Source organism: Podarcis pityusensis (assembly GCF_964106645.2).
Source record: "Podarcis pityusensis genome assembly, chromosome: 1".
NCBI lineage: Eukaryota > Metazoa > Chordata > Lepidosauria > Squamata > Lacertidae > Podarcis > Podarcis pityusensis.
In genome coordinates, this window is record NC_138028.1 from 114,432,386 (window position 1) to 114,457,255 (window position 24,870).

The window sequence follows — 24,870 nt, forward strand, 5'->3', positions numbered from 1 at the left end:
CACCTCTGTCCTCCCCACCCCTTTCCCTCTGAGGCAACTGAGCCGCGCTCCTCCGTGCGGAGGAATTCAAAAGAACCATCCCTCTCAGTCTCGCGGCTCTTTTCCCGCCTTTCAGAAAAAGTTTCCCTCCTCCTCCTCCTCATCCTCCTTGAGGCCGACCCCGTGACCAGGGCGGGGCGGGAAACAGGCTTAAAAGTTGGTCGTGAGGGAGGCGGGGAGATGGCAGAGGTCGCGCGCCTAAGCTCAACGCCAAATGCGCGCGCGCGCGCTCCCCCTCCCCCTCCCTCCTCCAGCTGGACCCGGGACAAGGGGGAGGAGAGCGGCTCGCTGCCTTGGTAGCGGCGGCGACGCGCTGAGGCGCCTTTCCTGCCCCCTTTCTCCTTCCTAGCTGGAGGAGCCTGCCTGCCATGCACCGCCCCGGGAGGAGGATAGCCTGGGCCGCCGAGAGCCCGGAGGACCCTTTCGGGGTGGCGGCGGCAGCAGCAGCAGCGGGCGCTGGGTGGAAGGGAAGCGACGGCGCCCCCTCCTCCCGCTCCTCTTCCTCGACGGAGGAGGAGGGAGCAAAGGGGGCGCCCCCGGTGCGGGAGGCGGAGGCGCGGGACGAAGACGAGCAGCCCCTCCTGAGGGGGATTTTCGGCGTCGGCAAGAGGAGCTGCGACGTGGTGCTGAGCGCGCGGAGGCTCAGCTGGAGCCCCATCCAGCCCGAGAGGCCCGTAGGTGAGAGCGAGCCAGTGTGAGGAACAACAGCAAACGCTGCTTGGATTTTTCTTCTGCTCCGTGCACAGCTTCCTCTGCTGAATTCGGCGGGGTTTACCGCCGTGTAAGCGGAGCTACAGCCCGAGCATGGCAGGAAGGGCTGCTGAGTTGACAACGGGTCTCGAACTCGCTTCGGCAGCGGGTGCAGCGCAGCCTCAGTTCCTTTCCTGCCCTCACATTCCTCCGCCTCCATCCCGCCCCCTCTCCGCTGTGTCACTCAAAGACGTGCCGCCAAGGTGGGCAGGGCGTGACGTCAGAGGGTAGCCTGCTTCTCTTAGCGAAAGAAAAGTTTTGTTAACTTTGGGACTGGCGTGCAACCGATGCGTGGGTTACTTGCATAGGAGCCACCTCCTAGGGGCTGATGTCCCTTTGCCCACCCCCAAATAACATATTTGAGCCCCACCCCAGAAAGTTGATGGGCATTGCCATTCAAATTGGGTGTGTACACCGCATCATGTGATCGATTATGTGGGACAGGGCCAGTGGCGTAGTGTGGGGGGCGCAGGGGGGGCCGGCCGCACCGGGCGCAACATCTGGGGGGGGGGCGCTCGCACTCGCAGCTCTCTGCCCCTACCTGGCTCGCTCACTCTCTCTCACTGCAGTGCTGGCTGTGCGAATCCGATCCGAGCCGCTGGGTCGCCGCCCACTGTGGAGGGGGTAGGTGCCAGGCGTGCGGTGCGGAGAGAGAGCGAGGGACTATCTGGGGGAGGGACAGTGCAGCGGCCGCCCAGCACAGCGCTGAGCGCGGGAGAGAACCGCACCAGACCAGCCCAGGCAGCAGCAAGAAGAAGCTGGCAGCAGCGGCAGGTTAGGGGGCGCAAATTACTTGCCTTGCCCGGGTGCTGACAACCCACGCTATGCCGCTGGGCAGGGCTTACCCCCTCTCAATATTTTATTCAAGTTGGCATCCTTGATAGAAGGGGCTGGTATTCCTTCGTGTGCCTCCCCCGTTAAATATTTCTGGGGGGCCAGCCACCCCCCCCCCCCAGTTGATGGGCATTGCCATTCAAATACTGTGCGTGAACCAGATCATGGGATCAGTTTTGCAAGGCAGGCTGCCTCCCCCACCAATATTTTAGTCAAGTTGACATCTCTGTTTACCTGAGAAGCAAATGATACTCTTTCTTGAGTGCTGGATCATGGGCATCTGAAATGAGGAAGAATTTGCTGTCTCTCAAGCTGACATCAGGATGGATCATTTTGGCAGGGAATAGCTACAGGAAAGAGTTTGGTTCTTTCCTAATGAGCATTGGAATGCATAAAAGAGAGGGTAGTGTTTTTAGGCACTGACTGCAAGGGTCCCCGGATGTTTCACCGTCTATTGATCCCTGTGCCACCATTTTATTTCTCGCTGCCACTACCCAGGCCCTACCTGGTACAATACTGAGTCCAGTCAGGGTTAAATTGGAACATAAACTTCTGTTTATTTATTGCAGTTTAGCAAGTGTGTGGTTTCATAAACGGTCTCAGTCAATTACAATCATGGGGGGCCTATCCAGACCTACCTGCTCTCACTCACTAAACCACCTTGTCTTCCTAGTTCCTAACTGTTCCTGACTCAGCTTATTTCGCTACACTAACTCAACCTACCCACAGACTCTATCCCAATTCACTCCCACTCCAACCAACCACCCAACTCCCAACAAACTCCTCCTTTCTGCCCCTCCCAGAGCTGGTTTTATAGTCCCTCTGACTCCACTCCCCTGGGTTCTGATTGGGTAACTTGTTTAACTATTTCACCTCCAGCACTCTCATATGTTAACGTCACATAGAGGCCAAACAAAAAGTTGGGGGCTGCCCAATAGCCATGGAAACATGGAATGGGTTGTGCTTGTGCACCCAGTCTCTCACATTTTTGATGCATGCACACTTTAACAGTCATCGCTCTCCCACACAAAGAATCCCTGTAACTTTGTTTTGTTAAGACTGCTGGGTTTTGTGGCTTTGCGAGGGGTCTCCCAACAACTCTCAACAAACTACAGTTCCCAGGATTCTTTGGCGGAAGCTGTGACTGTGAAAAGTGGCACAAGATTGGAATGTATGGCACGATTGGAAGTAATATTTTAACACTAATGGTTCCAAATGGCTACTGATACTCTTTGGAATCCCACACACAGTCTTGCAGTCCTCAGAATGAATAAAGGTGCAAAAATATAAACAAGCCCCTTTCTGCTTGGCCAGCTGAATGCACAGGTTGACGAGATGGCATCCTTCCTGTGCATGATTATTGAGAAATGAGTTAAATGTTCATGAAATTTGCAACTCTGGTTGCATACCTAGGAGAGTAAGGAAGAGGCATGAGTGTGGTTGCTGATGCTATGTGCAGAGCAAGCACTACAAGGAAGTGATAGTCGTGAGTTGATTAGTCAGCCAATAAAGGAACTGGTATGTAAAACTCAGCAAAGTCCTATATAGGAAAGCAAGTAAAGATGATGACATAATGGCATAAAATATGAAAGTCTAACATACTGGTTGCTCACAACACAACAGTCTGAAAGGGAATCCTAATATTTGTTGTATGTGACAAGGGCTCAGTGGTCCATGTATGTTTTGGCTGCTGGGCTTAGATACATGCCCAATGCTTTTTATTGTTTTACATTCAGTTCAAAGCATTTGTAGATGAGTTGGTGACCTGGTTGTTGTGCGGGAGACAGTGCTGTGTCCCCTGTCTTTCTAATTGCACAACATCTATAGCCATCATTGGGTTTCCTCTTCTCACCTCCTCCCAACCTAGGCATTAGTTTGCCCATTGATATGGGAAGGTTTTTCTAATGTTGCAAAATCCATTTGTATCTGATTTATGATGTTCATGTTTCTTATATTTAGTAAACAAATGAAAAAAGGATGTCATGCTCATTTTACATTGTGTGTGTGTGTGTGTGTGTGTGCGCGCTTATAAATACCCCAAACCCAAAAGTTTTAAAAAGTGAAATATTTGATTAGAAAAAAGAAAGAATGCATTATAAGGGTGGATTCCTACAGTGTACAGTTGTAAGAGCTTGTTATGATACTACAACAAAGCAGCCTTCTCTGGACACATTAACTCTGTTAAGCTTTAAAGGGTGGGGAATCTATGGCCCTCCAAAAGTTTTTGGATTGACTCCCCCCAGCCAGACTCGGCATGACCAATAGTCAGAGGTTGTTGGGAGATGGAATACAATATCTGCAAGGTTACAGGTTGGTTGCAAGTTTATCCTTTTGGGGCAAGGTACTCAAGTGGGTAATAGCTACCCACGTCCAAACATCTTTGTGTGATGGAGATTAAGGGTTATAAACCCATTTCTTTCAGGATTCTGACTTCGTTTTGGGACTGAAACTGCTTTGCTTATTCTGGTTGATGGCCTGTTGCTGGAAGACAGACATGTGCAGTTAACCTTCATTGATTTTATTGGACTTTTTATTGGCTTTCACAACCATGGAATCTTTCTTAAAGACCTTCTGGGGCTTTTAGTGGGATTCTAATATATCCATGAAATGACTGGGATAGGTTAATAGATTTGAAGTCTGCTGTTACCAATACAGTGCTAGATGTCACCCACATGGCCACCTTTCGGCTAATCACTGTTATTGGTTCCAGTGAGCTACCTGGTCCAATTCAAGGTTTTGGTATTAATTAAAAGCCCTCAATGGTTTGGGACCCAGGTATTTGGTAGAACAGCCCCACAGCTGACCCAGTATTTAAGATCTTTGGGCGGGGGAAACCTCATATTTCATTGTGTGAGGAAATGGGACAGAGTCTTCCCTGTTGTGGCACCCAAACTGTGGAACTCACTTCCCTTGGAAGTGTGTTTGTCCCCTTCACTTTTGATATTCAAGTGTCAATTAAAAACACATCTGTTTACGCAAATCTTTGGAGGATGAATCTATTTTAGTACAAACAGCATGAAGCATTTTTGTAATTTACATAGATTTTATTTTTAGAAAACCAATGTATGTTTTTTTATGAGGTGGTTAAAGGTAAAGGTAAAGGGACCCCCAACAGTTAAGTCCAGTCACAAACGACTCTGGGGTTGTGGTGCTCATCTCGTTTTACAGGCCGAGGGAGCCAGCGTTTGTCTGCTCCACAGACAGTTTTTCCGGGTCATGTAGCCAGCATGACTAAGCCACTTCTGGCACAACAGAACACCGACACCAGAGCAGCGCATGGAAACACCATTTACCTTCCTGCTGGAGCGGTACCTATTAATCTACTTGCCTTTTTGGTGTGCTTTCGAACTGCTAGGTTAGCAGGAGCTGGGACCGAGCAATGGGAGCTCACCCCATCGCGGGGATTCGAACCACTGACCTTTTGATCGGCAAGCCCAAGGCTCAGTGGTTTAGACCACAGCGCCACCTGCGTCCTTATGAGGTGGTTAGATACTGTCATTTTAATGTAACACTGTCCCAATGTTCAAAATTCCCTGGGTTCCAGGCACATTTTGTGACTTTGGGTGGTTTACTTGTGACCAATTTGAGATGTCTTGTCACCAGGTTTCGTGACTGACATCTCCATCTGGCTGGCTGGAAATGGTAGTTACTCTGGATTAATTTGCTCAAAATACAAAGATATGGTTTGGGGTGTTCTTTTTATTCTTGATGCATTCTTTTTGGATTGGTTAAATGCTTCCATTTTTCAAAAGGCCACAAACGACACCTGAAATAATTGAAGGGAATTAAAACAGCGGCAAAACAAAAAACAAAAAGGAAAACACAATATACTTTTTGAATTTTATTGTGCTGACAATGTACACAATTTATTTTCAGCTTTGTAATCTTGTTGGTTTTTATTTTATTTTATGGCACCTAGACACTCCGTTGTGATGACTGTCACTGATTTGTAAGGTGCCATTTGGTGAATAGTTTATATAGCTGAGTTTCTTACACTGTACTGTCCTGAGCTCAGGACAGCATGGGGGGGGGGGGGAGTTAGGATTGCTCTGTAACTCACTGCATTTTTATTACATTTTACTCTTTGTGAAGTCACCTTGAATACAGTTTGCAGAAATGCAGATTTCAAGTTTTAAGAATAAATAGGTGCAACTCTCCCAGGTTGATTAAATTGTAGCAAGCATTATTTTCATGGTTATTTTCTCCCCCCCACAGTTTGAACACATGAGACAGAATGGAAGGGATATCAAAATTTTAGTGCATTTTAGAATCTTCCACTTAATTATACCCTTAACTTGTGGTGGCTGGTCTATGTTTCTTGCATAGTGGTGTCCTATTAAGAAAAACATACTGAGGTGTGAAAGAATTTTACTGTATGTTGAAAAACTCTAAAGCAGTAGCAAAATGACTGTTCGTTATCTTGGCTTGCCGCTTTGTTCACCTTAGCAAAGTCCTTTGTGTTTGCGTTATTTTGTGAAGTTCTATTTTTGTTGATAGTGGAACTTAATCGTTACCTTTATATTGCATTTACAGATCAAATCTGAATAGCTGTGAATTCTGAGCAGTATGTGCTTGCATGCCTTAATAGCCTGCTATAATCTTTATGTAGCTTCTCCTTGTTGGGGGGGGAGGGGAATCTGGCATTAATTTCTGCTGGTTATGAATTCTTATCGGAACATTCTGTTGAAACATAATGTGTTGTACATTTGATACATACATTACCATTCTGCCATAAGGGCCTGCTATTATTTTAGACACCAACTGATTTTATGATAGTATTGGATTTCTTTCACATATGCTTATGTTTTTGTCCAGATGAACTCAAAGAACATCTGTTACTCTTGTGGTGGTATCTGCTGTTTCCTTTTAGAATTTGACCTTTTGGTTAATTGCAGCTACAATTCTCTAGTTTTTCAGTATTGTGTGACTTAAACAAAAAAATTTTTTTAGTACTAATCAGCTAACTGTAGGAAGATAGTTGAGTTCTGTCTCCCTTTGTCGTATCTACATATTAGACCCAATTGTTAAATGGGCATGGTTATTTTGTTGTTATTGGGCAGAGCAATTGTAATAGGAGACCACCGTTGCTCAGAGCTTCGGCCACATTTGAAGATCCATTAGCTCCAGCTGGTCTGAGTGCAAGGGGCTGGGGGGGGTGACATTGTGTGTTTTGTGCACGTGCAGTTTTGGTTACGCTAACTCCCAGCTACGTCTCCTGCAAACAGACTGACATGGGATCCGGGGATCCTTGTCTAACACTGCTGTGCCTTTGCATTTTGAAGCCTTACTCTGGCTATTGCCAGCAGGAACACCATCCAATGTAGCTTCACAACAGCCTACTCTTTCCGTGGGCACGATGGGGACTTCCCAGTGTCAGAACTTGCTCACTGCCAATTCTAAACCTCCCCCGGTAGTGCAGGATTAAGATCGCTCCCTTATTCCCTTAATATTTTTAAAGTTATTTGAACTGTGGAAGCTTTATTGTTTGTTTGTTTGTTTGTTTTGTTTTTCATTTCTGTGAGTTGCCTGCCGTTCCCCAGCTTGTCCTATGGGTGTTTCAAAGGAGCAGCCATCTAAAGTAACAACCTTCACAAGTTGCAGTTGGGTTAGACTCTATTCCAGTGCCACATATTCATTCAAAATAAATTATTCTGTATGAGTGTAATGCTTCGGTGAAAGCAAGGGTGAAGCAGGGATACTATGGCAGCTTTCATTGCACATCATACTAGTATTTGATGCATTTGGGGTGAAGTCTTGGGAGGGACGTGGGTGGCGCTGTGGGTTAAACCACAGAGCCAAGGACTTGCCGATCAGAAGGTCGGCAGTTCAAATCCCTGCAACGGGGTGAGCTCCCATTGCTTGGTCCCTCCTCCTGCCAACCTAGCAGTTCAAAAGCACGTCAAAGTGCAAGTAGATAAATAGGTACCACTCTGGTGGGAAGGTAAACGGCATTTCTGTGTGCTGCTCTGGTTTGCCAGAAGTGGCTTAGTCATGATGGCCACATGACCCAGAAGCTGTACGCCAGCTCCCTCGGCCAATAAAGCGAGATGAGCGCCGCAACCCCAGAGTCGGTCACGACTGGACCTAATGGTCAGGGGTCCCTTTACCTTTACCTTGGGAGAAACGGACTTCTGGAAGAAATATGCAGTGTTGTTTGGCAATGGCACCATAAAGTATAATAACAGGCAGAGCTAATATCAGCACATGTTGTTGTTGGTTAATCCATGCCTCCAAGTTGCATGGCTAGAACTGCCATCATAGGTCTGCTGACTTCTGGTAGAAAGTTGCTGTTGCACGGCACAGTCCCATGAGCGTAAGTTTTTACCTGCTAATGATCCAAAGCACTTGAAAAGAGCAAAATGGTTTTTTTTTTTGGACAGTTACCTTGTTTTGAAACCCTTTTATTACCTGTCAGTGTGCTGGGTAACTTTCAGATAAAGGCAACAGTTGTTTGCATAGAACACTGAATAAGTTGCAAACACTTCTAAAAATTTACTATTGTTGATGTAAAGCTTGAATTTTTTGCTCAGGCATTTGCTAGGCATGAAGGCTGGAGCCTGTTGTGATTTACTAGCTTACCGGTTGTTAACATAGGGCCATATTCAACTTATTCAAAGTAGACACATTAAAATTAACATCCCTAATATCTATCTATTTCATTGGGTCTACTCTGAGTAGGAATACAACCCTTAGTGAACAATGGTGGCTTTTTCTGTCGCATTTCTTTTTAAAATGTAACACACCAGGCTCTGAGATTGTGAAGAGTGGATAAGAAATATATTAAGTAAATAATATTTAACTGTATAAACTAATGCTTCTTGAAATGTTGAAAATAGCATGTTTGCATTCATGTTTGGAAGTCTGCAAGATTGCAGGTATCAGTTGAGAATTTAGTTTTCTTTGGGGGCTTTTAGTTCTCTGGTTAGACTAGGAAGCATTCCCTTGATAAGTAAACTTCTAATGATCTGATTTTGTATGCATTAAACATTTAATTTTTTATTGCATTAATAAATTAATGTTTCAACACAACATAACTTAGTGGGCAATATATTTACAAAGAAAAGAAACTGATTTAAAATAGATGCAATATTTACTTGCTTTTTGACAAGAAGATTAGAGCAGAAACTGATCAGTGCAGCTTTTAAATGACAGAGCTGTATACGGTGTACAGCTAACTCGCCATGTTCTAATTGATTTGAGTTAAGACCGCATATCTTCCCTGTAAATTGACCTAACAACAGGGTATAGGAAAGTATGCTTAGGCAGGTTCTGCAAACCTTTCAATCTCTGAAGCAACAGATGTTACGCTCTACATAGTAGTGTGTATCTTGGAAACAGAGAGAGTGTTAGAGAAACAAAAAAACCTGAGCCAATGACATACTTTCTGATACCAGGAATAAATTATTGTCATTGGCTATGATATGATGTATTTATAGAGATTGTGTGTGTGTGTGTGTGTGTGTGTGTGAGAGAGAGAGAGAGAGAGAGAGAGAGAGAGAGAAGATTATATAAGAAATATTAAAGTGATAGTGAAAAATAACTGAAATGTAATAACAAATTCATGTCCTGAGCTTGTCCCCCCCCCCCCCCCCCCGATTTTGAAATAGCCCTATTGGTTATCCTGATCTCTGTACATAGATGAACAACTGCTAAGTGGCTAGTACCAGGCCCCTCTTATCAATCAACAACAATTTGGGTTGGGTAGCTGTGATATAACAGTGGGGGTGGGTAAGCTGGTCTTTTGTGTGTTCTCCCCCCCTCCACAAGCCAACCTAATGTCATAATTGGGATGATTCTAGTGAATGAGGACTTGGTGGACCTCCCTACCTCACAGTCCCCTGCTGCAATATAGTAATTAACTGAAGTCTCTTCTGTCCCTCTTGGTCAACAACAGAAGGGTGCTTGCACTCCCCACCTGGCTGGACCACAGCTTGATAGTTGGCACCCTTAGTCTGTGGTCCATAAAATTTCCTCATCACACTTCAAGCAGGGGCAGGATGTACAGGTGCCCATGGCTGTCTAATGCCTGGGGGTGGGGAAGGGATTTTAGCTCTACAATGCCAGGACAAGGGTGGGAGGGAAGGGGGACATTATTATCATGAGTTGTTGTGTATTTATAGGAATCGGATTCCTAACCAAAATTTCTGTACGACACTGTCTCTTTTGTGCCCACTGCTTAGTACAGTTCTTGATGCATATGTGGTCTTTGTTTGTTTGTTTGGATATAGTTGGTAGGAATAAGATGAGATAGAAATAAGACTACAGTTGCAGAGAATGGTAGGATTAAGAATTATGGTTACCATGGATAAAGGCTGCAGAGTAATAATGAAATCTACATACAGGATTAGCTTTTCTCCTTATGCAGCTGACAAGTATATTACAAAGAAGAACACAGGCAATGCTTTTCCAGACTCATCCTAAGTCAGCCCTGTACGGTTTTGTGTTCTGCATTGACTGATTGTGTTGCGTTGATGCACTTTCACTTGTGTGCAACATCTTGTATTATCAGGAATGTGATGTTTTTATATTACGTTTCTGACCAGTCAGCTTACTGTTCTTGACCTGATTGACTGATCTGATTCACAGGTGGATATAATGATTACAAGCACCACACAGTGCAACACATGGCACAAAACAACATGGGGGGAAGAGTACACAGTTTGAACTGGAAGTAGTTTTGTGGTCTGAATGTTGTGTGCTTGCCCATTGTGTGTGGTATCTGCTTCATAGGAAGCACAGATTGCCTTGATGTTACATACAATAGTATATAAACACTTATAAAACTTTTTTCACTTAGGGTGTGTATGCACACTCATACACAAATTTTGGTAAAATATTACAGCACATACAGATTCTTACATGTTTACTGTATGTTTTGGAGACTTGCTTATTTGTTATCGGATTTGGTCACCTTTTCAGATAGCACAACCTAATTTTCTTCCTGTGATCAAGGAGAGGCTTTTGTCTATGTGTGGATATAATTGGGCACCATTTTGCACTGAGTTTAACCACTGGGTACCTAGAATTTCCAAGCAATATTAGGTATGAGAATACTAGGGCTTAATATTATTCTAAGGATGGTAGTCAACAATGTTTTACTCAGAGTAGACACATTAAAATTAATGAACATGACTAAGTTAAGTCAATTGAGCTTAATGGGTCTACTCTGAGTAAAATTTAGTTGAACCCTCCCACCCCCACCCCATGGACACTATGAGAGGAATTAAACGTTGCACTAAAATGTGAGTTTTGTCACGACAAGCATTTTGACTTTCCAGATGGAACAATTCCCCTATTCTTCCCCTAAATGCTCTTTTGGGGTTCTCCCAACTCCACCTTGAGCCAGTTTGGGAGGCATGGGACACAGGGGAGGGGAGGTGGGGAAAGCCATATTGCATAGGACTTCTGCAGACAGGACTCATTAGTTGACTTCTACCCTATTTTTAAACATCCTAGTAGTAACTACAGTCTGCATCCTGCAATAGGAACTTTCAGTAACTCATTTCACCACATCTTCAAATATGTCCAGGTCAATTCACACATGTATGTTCACTGCCTAATGGCTGCAGCATAAAACAAGGAGTGGCATGTGTTGAGCATGAGAAAAAACTTATATATTCACATATTAGTATTCCCCACACTAAATGGTGGTAGTTCATATGCGCAACTGGGAATCAAAATGGTATGAAATACTGAATCAGTAAACTGGTGTGCATGTGTGAATAAGCCCTTAGTGCCATGTGTCTTTTGAAGTTTCTGAGCTTTATCATTTAATCCTGCAGCTATACTTGCTGCAGTTCAACAGAGTGCTGGGTCATATTCAGTGATGCTTTACTGTTTATACAGAAGATACCTCTGAAAGGAAACTTTCATTCATCCGTAAGAAATGGGCTTTTCTAAGAGACTGCACAGTATTATTTAATACTGTGATTTCTTGCTGTGAGTGAAAAGTAGGTTTGGTTCAAATGGATCAGATCATATTGCTGTCAAATTTGTCTGGAAAATATTTGACAGGTACATAGAGCATATTTGCTTTGTACAATGAGGTTTACCTCCAGTTGCTTTGAACTAAGTGTATAGAATGCAGTGTTAGACATACCTTTATTTTTTAATAGCCATGTCTGTAGCCATGATATACATTAACGTTAATCATAATTCAGTTGGGTATTTTTTGCCCTAAGACACACAGTTTGGCTGCATTGTTGCTTGTGCCCTTTGTGACACAAGACAGAAAAGAGAAGTGTTTAAATCCAGAGACTGAAAATCTCCAGAGTTAATCATTATATGAGATGTTCTGCTTTATTCAACAGATAGCACTTTTCAACTCATAACAAAGGTGATCCTTGGGTGCTGAGGGAGGGGCTGGAATAGCACATCTCCCATACAAACAAGTAATTGGCATTTTCTTGAATTCAATACTGTGACAGTAATGAGCTGGTCTCGTTTATTACTTTTGGCATTATGTATTCAACAAAAACTATGGCAAGTTCTTAAAGAAATGGGAGTGCCTGATCACCTCATCTGTCTCCTGAGAAATCTCTATGTGGGACAAGAAGCTACAGTTAGAACTGGATATGGAACAACTGATTGGTTCAAAATTGGGAAAGGAGTACGGCAAGGCTGTATATTGTCTCCCTGCTTATTTAACTTAAATGCAGAATTCATGCGAAAGGCTGGGCTGGATGAATCCCAAGCCAGAATTAAGATCGCCGGAAGAAATATCAACAACCTCAGATATGCAGATGATACCTTGATGGAAGACGAATTAAAGAACCTTTTAATGAGGGTGAAAGAGGAGAGCGCAAAATATGGTCTGAAGCTCAACATCAAAAAAACGAAGATCATGGCCACTGGGCCCATCACCTCCTGGCAAATAGAAGGGGAAGAAATGGAGGCAGTGAGAGATTTTACTTTCTTATGCTCCATGATCACTGCAGATGGTGACAGCAGTCACGAAATTAAAAGACGCCTGCTCCTTGGAAGAAAGGCGATGGCAAACCTACACAGCATCTTAAAAAGCAGAGACATCACCTTGCCAACAAAGGTCCGTATAGTTAAAGACATGGTTTTCCCAGTAGTGATGTATGGAAGTGAGAGCTGGACCATAAAGAAGGCTGATCACCGAAGAATTGATGCTTTTGAATTATGGTGCTAGAGGAGACTCTTGAGAGTCCCATGGACTGCAAGAAGATCAAACACATCCATTCTTAAGGAAATCAGCCCTGAGTGGTCACTGGAAGGACAGATCATGAAGCTGAGGCTCCAATACTTTGGCCACCTAATGAGAAGAGAAGACTCCCTGGAAAAGACCCTGATGTTGGGAAAGATTGAGGGCACAAGGAGAAGGGGACGACAGAGGGCGAGATGGTTGGACAGTGTTCTTGAAGCCACAAACATGAGTCTGACCAAACTGTGGGAGGCAGTGGAAGACAGGAGTGCCTGGCGTGCTCTGGTCCATGGGGTCACGAAGAGTCGGACACGACTAAACGACTAAACAACAACAACAACATTCAACAAAGGCCTCTGGATGGCCCAAGGGTGTATCTTCTCTGAGGCCAATCCTGTGAGGCCAGACCACCCCATGGTTATTTAATCTCTGTGGGAGTACAGCTCTAGCAACTTATATTGCCTGCTTCCTGGCTAACTTCTATTTTCTGGCAGCTTTGGGGATCCAGAAATAGGAAAGGCCTTCAAAGCTTGGGATATTACTTATTCTCATAGCCTCCAAACAAGAAGACAATGCAGGTGCCATTTTGGCCGAGGTCAAGCTTAGCTACTACAATCACTCCTCACACTTCACCTCAGCTATGAAGGAAAAAAATTGCCCTTCAACTTAAAAGACTCTTTTGAAGGCTGGGACTTTGACTCAGATGATATGTATCTAAGGTACATATTCTGTGGGGCCAGTTTGCTCTCTTCCCCTACCCCTCGGTTTGGATCCCCAAGCTGAAGGGGGAAGCAAGGAGAAAAGAATGAGAAATCCTCTTCCCCCTCATTTCACTCTCAGGCTGAAGAGAATTAAGGTTTAGCAAAGTGTGAAGAATTTTTCAAAGGTAATTATAGATAGTAATTAGAGGAAAATGCACGTCTGAACCCATTTTAGGAGCGCTCGTTTACTTAAGAATATAGCATGCCTTATCCAAGTGCGTAACACATGCTGGTAGAAATAACTATCTTAGCCATACTTATTTTTCATGCTGTATTTGGGGGAAATGGACATGTGCAGAAACTGTGAGTACAATTAGCGTCAAGCAGATAAATCCAGCTAATCCTGTTTATGCTCTCTATCAAGCAGATGTGCCAAAATTGATGTAGACAAGCTCTTGGCTTATAATAATATTTTTAAGAGCTGTGTAGTATTGTTTTTGTTAAGACCTTTCTTAACGTTAAGTGTAGTTAAAAATGGAAGAGGACCTAACAAGTGCAGCCTACTTTATGAAGGTCCCTGCTCTGCTCTTATGGTGATGGAACAACCTGGCAGGAAAGATTATCTTTATTCCTTGTAATTAAATTGACTTGGGGGGGGGAAATACAATGGGAAGTGGGTGCTGAATTAAATAAATAGCATGATATCTAATGTATACTTAAACCCCTTATAAGAACAGATGGTACCCTGTATCCTTCTAGGTAATATGAGAGGATAGTTAATGTTTTGAAACAGCTAGAAATAATCAGTATGATACTAATGAATGGATAGTTCTTGAATGGAAAGAATTACTGTGTGTGGGTTTTTTTAAAGGCAAGTTTAGCTTATTTAGAAGATTTTGAATATGGGAAATAAAATAGTTTCTTTTTTTAACGTAGTGAGAAGCAGGTGTTCAAAATTCCATAGATGCAGATGAAGTCAAAAGTCTGAAAGTTGAAAATGTATTTCTAATGTTAATGACATATAATCATTATACATCGCCATGAGCACCCATTGGATTGAAAAAGTGATTTTAGAATTGTAAGAAACAATGCACTGTGATTTCCATGGTGCTTAGGAGGAAAGGCTACATATCCATTCTAGTAAGGCTTCTCCATAAGATGTCAATCTAGAGTTTCAAGGAATGCAACCAGCCATTTATTTATTTTTACATTCCAGCACCAGCAACCAGAATAGCTGTAAGGTAGCTTTTTTATAGTAAGACAATATAAAAGCAAAGAAAAGGAAGCAGAAATACTTTTGGTTGACCAGTCTTTGTCTGTCTTATAAGTGGCATGTAACCAGAGGGATTTGTTCAAGATGCTCTCTTTGCTCCCTTGATTTGTTGGCCATGGGCCTTTGGCCGTGGTATTTCGCCATCTGCAATACCAGCCTTAATGGCTGAAAGGACACACGAAAACCATTTTACTCAGGAGCAGGTGGCTTCCCTGCTGCATGGATACTTTATAATCTACTGCAAGGTAGACTAGAACCTCTGAGACATGAATGTTAAGAGAAGCTTATAGAATAGGTTCCCTACTTCCCTTGAAAGCTTCAAGAAGAGGTACGTGGCCACTTTGATAGTCTACTGCAACTGCTGTGATCATGTTTTATTCCACAATTTGAAGGCTGGGTCCACAGTGCAACAGAAGGTGATAAAGGAGGCTCACGCTTTTGGTGCCGAAGTCTATTTGCTTGTTTTTGCTAATTTCATCCTAAAGGAAGACAATTAAAAGAATGGCTTCCTAATGATGAGACTGTTCATACTAAAGGCCATTGTTTAATGGTGACATTGATGGGGGGGAATTGCTGTGGCTAAGGACAAGAAGAATAAATCATAAAGTCCTATCAGAGTCCTTCTAGAAGAAATATGACTCTCTTAAAGTCAGCAATCCAATTTGGAGTCTCAGAGGCAGCCAATCTTGTGTGATTTCTTGCTTCTGAGCAAAGAAAGGAACCAATAGGTTGCATGTAATGGTAAACCAAACTGATGATTTGGCCACTTTGCCCCTCCACAATAGCATACCAAGGAAACATGCTACAATTCCTTAGTGTTGTGTCCAAACCAAGGTTCATGGTTTGTTTTCCTGTAAGCTATGAACAAACCTTGTTTACAGATCATGTTGGGAGTGAAACAAGACAATGATCCTTGGTTCAGACATACGTAAAATTGACTATGGTTTACTGTGACATGCAAATAAGCACTGTGTCTCTGTGGTGCAAGGAATTCCAGCCATTCTGACAAAGTTACTCAGTGACATATTGACTTGCATATAACCCATTTTGTGAGGGAAAACCAAGAATGGGAGAGAGGTAGTGAATTTGTGGTGGAACTTCCATGATATATCCTGAAACTGCTTAAAAAAAACTGTATGCAAACTGTATGTAACTGTATGTAAAAGGACAGCTGCTATCAAAATTAGGCAGCGGTGGGGGAGGACGGGGCTTGCGCTCATAATTTTTTTACAGATGTAAAGGGAGATATTCATCTCTTGACCTTGTGAACCATTGGAGAAGGAGTATAACATAATGTGGAGGAGAGTAGCACAGTCCTTTCTGTGAAGAAGAAACAACTTTAAATATTACTGAGTGTGGTATGGAAGCAGCTGCTGTAAGTCCCACATGGCTGCTAGCAATGTAGAGTCTGGTCCTCTCTTCACAGTTCATGAACAGCCCTTAAGTATCTCTAAAACTATTTTTTCAGGGATGCATTCAGGAAAAAAGTGATAATAATAGATATTTTGTATGTGCACTTTTAGTTAGGATGGAACCATAAGGGATTAAACTGTGGTGTAGTATGAAAATAAACACTCTCTCTTCCTCCTTTGGGCAGGTGGCTCCAATGTGGGCTTGACAAATGAAGAGGAATCTGTCGAAATGAAAGATGTATTTTCCGTAAAATTGAAACGCCGTCGTTTTGCTGGGCAGCAAAAAGGTGGTCTATTATTAGGTATCACAGTTTTTGTCTGCCTGAAAAAAGAAGGAAACAAGCTTAAGGATTCTGTCATCAACCTAAGTAATTTAAGTGAGGACCATTGTTACCTGTGGTTTAAGCATTTGAAGGAAATTTTGAATGGTAAGCACTTTTCAGAAAGACTATTTCTATATTTTCTAAACATTCTTAACCTTAAAAAATTACAGTATGAGGCTGAACATGTTTACTGAGAAATAAGTCCAAATGATTTCTGTAGGACTTTCCCCCCAAATCAGTATACTTAGAATTACCATCTTATTCTGTTAGTGACATATCCCACTTAGCTGATTTTAAATTAGTCTAAGCCTCTGTTAATATGTAACAAGAAACCAAACATTTTACTGGCCTGGCTCGCCAATAAAAGTCTGATTTATCACTACATCCACAAGCTTCAGGGCTTGCACACTCAATTTACCATTCCTCCTTTGGCACATCTGTGAGGATGAGATGGGAAGCTTTCACTTCTGTTTTCAACTAATTATAATTACTTGTTTTGCAGGAACTCAAACTGTGGTTATTCTTAACTGTGGTTTACAGAAGCAAGCAAATTTTGAACCATGGTTTACAAACCTGACCTGCTTCTCTAAATTGTAATTAACATTAAGCACATTTATTGGTTTGGACAAAAGAAGTAAAATGCAAAAACTTCTGATCTCATTGCAACTGTGCTGGAGGGAGGGGTTGTACTGGTTGTTTTTGTACTGCTAAACTGGTTTAATGTCACATCAAAACACTGTCAATGCCTGTGCTTGGATGAACATAATTTGGCTTACCAGGCCAATATATGCATGAACTCTTTCGTCTGCATATGCAGCTACTTCACTCCTCCCTTTGTGGCATGCAGCAATTAAACCAGCAAATCTCTAATTAACTAGAGTTTTCCATTTCACCAGAAGCAATGTCCTCTTTGAGGATAAGATTGATACTATTACACTAGCCATAGCAATATTCCTCTTGGAGGCAGTAAAAATCAGAAATCAGTATGTACAAACTAAAGCTACTCTGTTGGCTAGCAAGGCCGATCTTACACCTTAATAACATTTGATATACTATCATTGTATTTTGGGTCTATGGACTGTAGTAAAGCTCTGTGTGTGATTTCAGAACAACCCAGTCTCATACACCATGATTTGAAGTTTGTTTAGCATACTAACTTGCTCTAAAGTTGGTTACCATAGTTTCCTGGTTTGGATGAAATGAGAAACTATTGTTAATTAGATGCTTAGTGATTTGACTGTGGATTTCAAGGAAAAGGCTTGTTCATAACTTGAATTAATGAATAGATCCAAACCAGGCTATTTTCTAAGCTTACGGCTGCCCTCAAACTGTGATTTGTTTGGGAGCTGACAACGTAGGATCTGAAATCATGAGTTTGTGCTAACTCTGGTTTGCAGTAGTCTCTAGTTTAGAAATGCAAATAGGATTTATTATTGCTATTCGTGGATTTATACCTCACTTTTTTCTACAAAAGTACACCAGGAAAATGTGTACAAAATAATATAAAAGTACAGCCTAAAACCCAAACAAAATGCAACCAGAAAACAAAACAAACAAGGAAAACCACCAGCAGTTAAAGACAAAGACAGCAGTGTTAAAAGCATATGACACAATAGGAGGCTGGGAGTCATGAGAATGCTTTCTCCTTCTCTCCTCTGGTTCCAGTTTGTTTTTCCATACTTACCGTATATACTTGAGTATAAGCCGAACTGAATATAAGCTGAGGCACCTAATTTTACCACAAAAAACAGGGAAAACTTATTGACTCGAGTATAAGCCAGTTCACCACACCACAACACCTCAAACCTCCTGGTGGGCCGGAGTGTGTGTGCGCGCACTCATGCACACATGGCAGAGGGGGTTTCTCTTTCCACCCCCAGCCCCTCCCGTCCCCCTGTCTACCTAGGGTGCTGCCAAGAGGCAGAGGCTGGCGGCAGCAGTGGCAGAGGAAGAACCAGCAGCCCGAAAGTGCTGCTTTCGGGCTGCTGGTTCCTCCACCTCTGCCAACAACAGCCTCTGCGGCTCCTGTGCCCACGCTTGGCAGAGCGGCGACGGCACGAGCGGCGGCAGCAAACAGCTTGCTCTGACGAGGGGCTGCTGGAAATGTGCTCAGGTAGGACCCTCACTCGAGTATAAGCCGAGGGGGGCTTTTTCAGCATAAAAAATGTGCTGAAAAAGTTGGCTTATACACGCGTATGTACGGTAACCAGGTTCCTCCTAAACAAGATTTGAAACCAGGAATCTATGTGAAGTGGGGAAGATTGGTGTGGTTACTTTAGTTTGTTGTAGTATTCGAAAGAATACTGTGTAATATAAATCAAGGATAACTCAGTCCATAGAGCATGAGACTCTTAAATCCAGAGTCGTGAGTTCAAGCCCCACATTGGGCGAAATATCCCTGCATGGCTGCCGGGATAGCTCAGTTGGAAGAGCATGAGACTCTTAGGGTGGTGGGTTTGAGCCCCACATCGAGCAAAAGATTCCTGCATTGCCAACTCGACAATTCTATGGTTCTCTACCCTTCCAACTCTACAATTCTATGGTTTTATGAAATATTAAGATAAAGCATCAAAACCAGAAAAGGTTTGTTTCAATGCAGACATATTTTCCTTTTTTAAAAACCTGTGTTAATTTTTGGTTTAAATTAAAACTACATAATTTAAACAATCTCTTAGGAAAGGTTTTTAGTCTAAATTTTTGCTTGACTTTAGCAGTGAGCAATATAGAGCTATGCTTTCAGTATAAAAATTAAGAGTGCCTATTTTATAGAAGAAATTTGTTACAGAAGCTCCTTTTACAACATGCATCTCACACCAAGTTTTTAATGTGAACATCGAAAGCTTCATGCGTGAAGGTTTAATTATCCCATTAATGTTATACATTAACAGTGTAGCATCAACAGTGGTATATCTCTAGTTAGCATGAAAAATGTTTATTCACATCATTACTTCTGTCTTTATGTAGCAGTTTTCTTATTGCTTGTTGTATAAAATATTAATAACGTATGTGACAGTGACATCATTTCAAGCCCTTAACTTTTGTAAACATAAGCCTGCTGCCATAAAACTAAACAGTGAAAACAGCACAGATGTGTGTCTGAGGATAGCGTCTCTGCTGCCCTATGAGCTTTTGTTTTCAGAACTCCCTGATTAACCCCTACCTTTCATGGTTCATTGATTCACTGATAGATCAAGTTTAAACTAGTGCATATTAGCACATTTGTTACTACCAGAGGAACAGTTGGCTATTTTGTTTTAAAGTCCTAGTTCACTTTAGCAAAGGAAGCGACAATGAGCAATTCAATAGAACATAGGCTCTAATGATGCCAAAGGCTACAGCACTTATATGCTGGTAATGAGACCTGAAACTGTTTAACATTATTAGATTATAAAGTTGTTTGCTATAAGACTGCTGAATAATATATTTTGGGAAGGAGAAAACAAAGTCCCTGGTGAATCAAGATACCGAAGCAATTTCTCCAGACCCATTGGGAAATCATTTTAGGGTTTTATTGATATTTTGCTGGCTTCATATATAACAATTTCCAACTCATAAACCATTGGTTATTGGACTGAGAACAAGCCTTGTACCCATGCATGTCCTTTTGCCACTCTCTTGTGTACACTATGCATGACCAGTTTTAGAAAAGATGTGGTTTGTTAAGCCATGGTTTCTCCACTTAGCTGCTATGGTTAACTCTGGTTTAGCAAACTGTAATATGTTCATTAAATCTGGATCCACAGTGTGATGGGACAGAGGAGAGCTTGTCAGGGCCCCTGACCCCAGGGGCCTTCAGTACTTTAAGGAAGATTCAGAGGAAGATGAGGCACATGCTGCTGCCTCCAGGGAATAATTTTCAGTAGCTTCTCTCTTGCTTTCTTTGCTGGAGGACGTGGACCTGAAGACAAAACCCCAGCAGCACACCCCTAACCCCAAAGTACCTAATGGATACAAAATTAGGGAAAGGCCTTTAGAAAAGCAAAGTCCCACTTCAGATAGATAGAGTCATCGTATCACAGGCCTTGTTAGCCTACAGAAGGCTTTGGGTGGCAGCATCCCTCTATAGTTGTAGTAGGAGGGAGAGCTCCAACTAGCTAGCCCTAGAGCGATCTGTCCTTGGTCCTGACACCCCTGACCTCTGCTTGGAGACTTGACATTATTTTGCCTGTCCAGGAAGATCATACCTCAGTGTGTCCATTTCCCCTGCAAGCCTCAAGTCCTAATGAAACAATACAGTGCACAAAAACAATGTTTATTTTTGGTGTGATAAACCATGGTCCTTAGTTAAGAGTTGGTTAGAGCATGGTGCTGATAATGCCAATGTTGTAAAAAAAATTGTAGCTGTTGTTTTATTTTTGGTGTGTGTTTTTTTCACTGAGAATTATGGGGATATCAGAGAGGGGAAAATAACTGCTAAACAAATGATCCTTTGAATTATCACCTGATGTATACATGATTAGGATCGATGATAAATAATGTTGTATGGTGGGTGAAAGTTAACAAGATAATTTATTTTTAAATGCTGTAGTGATAAAAGCACAGATTATCAACAAGACATGTTGTTTCAAAATGTGTATTTTGGCTTCCATCCCCCTCCCTTACTCTCATACCTCTATTTTATTGATCCTTTTAATCAAGGGCAGATTTCTTTTGCACCTGTGCACCTTCTGTGTGGCATGAAACATAATCTGTAAATCCTTAAAATTGTAGTATCGAATCTCCGCAGCAAATGTGAAGGGGTACTATTATCAAATCCTTGCTGACAGGCACTTCCTTTTTTTTAATTCTCAGGAGAATATTCTCTTCTCACTTGATCTCCCTCCTCCTTTCAAGTTTGAACCATGACCTAAAACCTCTTTCGTGATAGCTGTCACATAATGCTCTTGATGAGGGTGACTGACTCATTTGTACTAGTTATTCTTAGCTGTAGAGATGCACAAACAGGTCAGTTGCTCCAGTTGTTTCAGGATTACGTAGTTGGCATATATAAGTAATGAGCAGCTTTGTGCAAAAAATAAAGAAAAAAAGATGGCCACAGACACAAACCAGAATTTGCTGTACCTTTTCAGGATGCATATTCATCTGCAGGTGTTAATGTTTGCAATCCATGCTTTTATTCTTTTGCAATGCTGTGTGTTCAAAGTGGTTTAAATTAGCCTTAAAAACCCTGATGTGGTTTTTTCCTTCTGTTTTTTTTTAAAAAGGTTTTCCGAATAGGCCAAAGTCATTAAAAGTGTTTGTCAATCCAAATAGTCATAGAAAAGAGGCTGCTCGCATTTATCATGAACAGGTTGCACCTCTCTTTAAGCTTGCTGACATCAGAGCTGACGTTACAGGTAAGATGCTTTGTGGAACATGATTCGATCCATTTTTGGAGGTAGCATCTCCGCAAATGGATCAGTCCACATTTAATGTTTCTATTTTAATGACATCACTTAGCACACACGACTTTAAAGAAATAAATTCCTTGTTAGCGAAAATTATTTTGTGTTGATGTGCAGTCATTGGTTTATCTTTTAGTTAAATATTTTCATATGCTCTTGCTTTGTTGAAATACCTTTCTCCACCCTGTTTATTAGTTACTGAAGTTATAGGAAATTAATGAAAAAATTAGTACAATATGTTATTCACTAACCCTGCAAAAGGCAGACTTTCTAGGGAGTAAGACAACAAACCTGCACACAATCAAACTGGGAGTTAGCCCCACTGAACTCATTGAAACATGCTGCTGGGTAGCCATGCATAGGATTGCACAGTGATAGAATGGAAGCAGTCTAATCAATTACTCAATTCTGGGTGGGGAATTGGAACTTGTCCAACCTTATACAGAGTTGCATTCCAATTATGAGTGCCCCCCCCAATGTAGTATCAAATATTATATTATACGCTTATATTTCCCCACCTACGCATTGTCACAAGCACCTTTGTATCAGGTGCACAGCACTTTCTTTCTGTTCCTCTCTCATAAAAATCAACATATGCAGTCACACTCATACACACCTCAGATGGGCTTGCAGGCACAAACCATAGTAGACTGTGTGTTGGGGCAGAGGCAATTCCACCAGACCTGGAAGGTGTGCCACTGCTGCTTTTATTGGGAGAGGTGAAGCAAGGAAGATGGTGCAAATATACTTGCAGGACCACTGAATCGGCTTCATTGGTGTGTTTGCACCATGCCAACCTCACCACTGCATTGCCCTTTCCCCTTCTGGTAAGTAGCAGTGACTTACCTGCCAGGAGGTCAGGTAAGCAGCTCTGACCCATCATGCTGGCTCCTAGTAGGCATGCAATCACACACAGAACATATCCTTTCCTCTCTGCTCCGGCACTGAGATAGGAATGGCTAGAAAGTTCACTCTACCTACCTTTTAGAGAGGATCCCTAGGCTGCCATTTACAGTCTAAGAGCAGGCAGAGGGTCTATCTCTCATCTTAGCACTGTGCTGCTGTTGACCTATGATATCAAGTAATTGGCAGGTGGATGCAGTTTGCCTGAAGCTGCCTTGCTGGTGAAATTCAGAGACCTGATGGACCTAACTAGGCCTACAGGTCAGAGGTACCCCATGACAGCTCCATCCAGAGATCTCTGGGACTAGCTCTTCCACTTGCTTAGATGCTGAATAGATTATTCAGTTCTGACAGGCCCAGTAGTGTTTTTGGCTCAGTCCTCCTACCTTTCCGGACAGGTGAACAGTGCTTTCAAAGCTGAAAAACTGCTTGCTGGTGTATGTGTACGAAACATGTACTCTGGAGATAAATATATACCATGACAATGACATGCAGAGGAAATCTGGAAGAGTTTTTATGCATTCACACTATTCTTGCTGAAGAATTGTGTCCTTTTATTCTTAAATCCCAAACTTTCTTATCATAAAGTCTATTCATAGCATATTGTTATGGTTAGTGGTTAACACTCCTCCTACAGGTTAATTTGGCAAATGACATGTACTTCGGTTTTGTCAGATAGAATTTTATCAAACCAAGAAGTTCTTCTGCTGTGTATCAACTGACACAGATTGCACATGGATATATGAAATTTTATTTTTAATAGTAAAATCATAAAAATGTGCACTAGGAATTTATGCAGAACCGTGGATCAAGAAAAAACACGCTTACTGATTTTTTTATTAAAAAAAAAAAAGTGTGTTACCTTTAAATTAATTCATCCTCCATAGAGTTTATGTTGCTCAGCCAATCAGAGGAACAGTCTGTAAAGCTGAGATATATTTCAGTAGAGCAGGAAGACTTTAATTAGTAGACTGCCAGAATCCTTTTTGTGGTAAAACCCCTTCAGTCTTTATGTGAGCAAAACCTTTCTTCACAAATCTAAGATGAAAGTAAGGCTTGTGAGGGTCCTTCGTTAAAATGAAAACTCCATACTATAAGCTAAATTCTGCAACCTGCATAATTTAAGCATTTGGCTATATTTGCTTATTTTGATTTTGCTGAGGCATTTTTGTTTTAAAACTGTGGATCTGTTTGCTGTCCCAGGCTCCTTCGGGAGCAAGGGCAGAATATAAGTTCAATAAATAAGAATGATTTTAGGAAAATTAATACTTCTGTTACACACAATGCTGCTAAATTTTGCCGTGCATCATCATCATCATTATTATTACATTTATTAGATGCTTTTTCTTGCTGCTACTCAAACCAACTTTCAAAAAAATTAAAATTGAATGAAACACTAAACTATGGTTTAATGCAATGAGAAGAGCCCTCAACTTGTTTCCTCCACTCCTCTCCTCCTTGGGTGTGGCACACAGGGAAAAATCAAAGCACTTGCCCCTGTTTTCAGTTAATGGTGGTTTGTCATTATGTTTAAACTGGGTCAGGCTTTGCTTAGTTTTTAGCTATTGCATGTCCAATTGTGCATGGGCTTGGCTTGTTTGGATAAACCATAGTTAAATCCATCCACCATTTTGATTCAGTCATAATGGAAAAACTGCAGTTAGTCAGAAAAAAGAAAGCCACTGCTTCTGATATCTTACTTCTGCCTACATATCGCCCCTAAACAAGGCGAGAGCATAACTGGATTCAGACATAATCTCACTCTCACTCTCCTCTTGGCTTCTGACTATTTGCATTCGAGCTTATTGGGTCACATTTGCCCTTCATGTTGGCCTGTGAGAGTGTTAAAGAAGCAGGGGAAATGTATACCTAAGCATGTTTTGAGTACATGATTCCTGAGCCTTGCTAAGTCATACTAAAGATGGGATGCATAGAGCTATAAGAGCATTTCAAACTTGCCTCCCAAGGATTGTAAAAAAATCTTTGTAGCTTCTGGCATGATTCTAGCTTTGCAGGCATATATATAAGCAGGGGGCCCTTATTTCTACCCATCTCTACAGCTTTGAGGGGTGAGAAACTTGTTT

The 24,870-nt window shown here is 42.1% G+C and overlaps 1 protein-coding gene across 2 annotated transcripts in view; it reads left to right on the plus strand.

Moving 5' to 3' along the window:
- Positions 1-297: 297 nt before the first annotated feature.
- CERKL (CERK like autophagy regulator) overlaps positions 298-24,870 on the plus strand; it is a 42,001-nt gene continuing 17,428 nt past the window's right edge. Inside the window, exons 1-3 of one of the 2 annotated variants that reach the window (XR_013976891.1) lie at positions 298-717; positions 16,362-16,604; positions 21,704-21,835. Coding sequence is in view for 1 of the 2 variants with exons in the window: in XM_080971205.1 (XP_080827331.1) it covers positions 408-717; positions 16,362-16,604; positions 21,704-21,835 (685 nt within the window). In the remaining variant the exon portion in view is untranslated. The remainder of the gene's footprint in view (positions 718-16,361; positions 16,605-21,703; positions 21,836-24,870) is intronic. The other variant, XM_080971205.1, reaches the window with a different exon arrangement.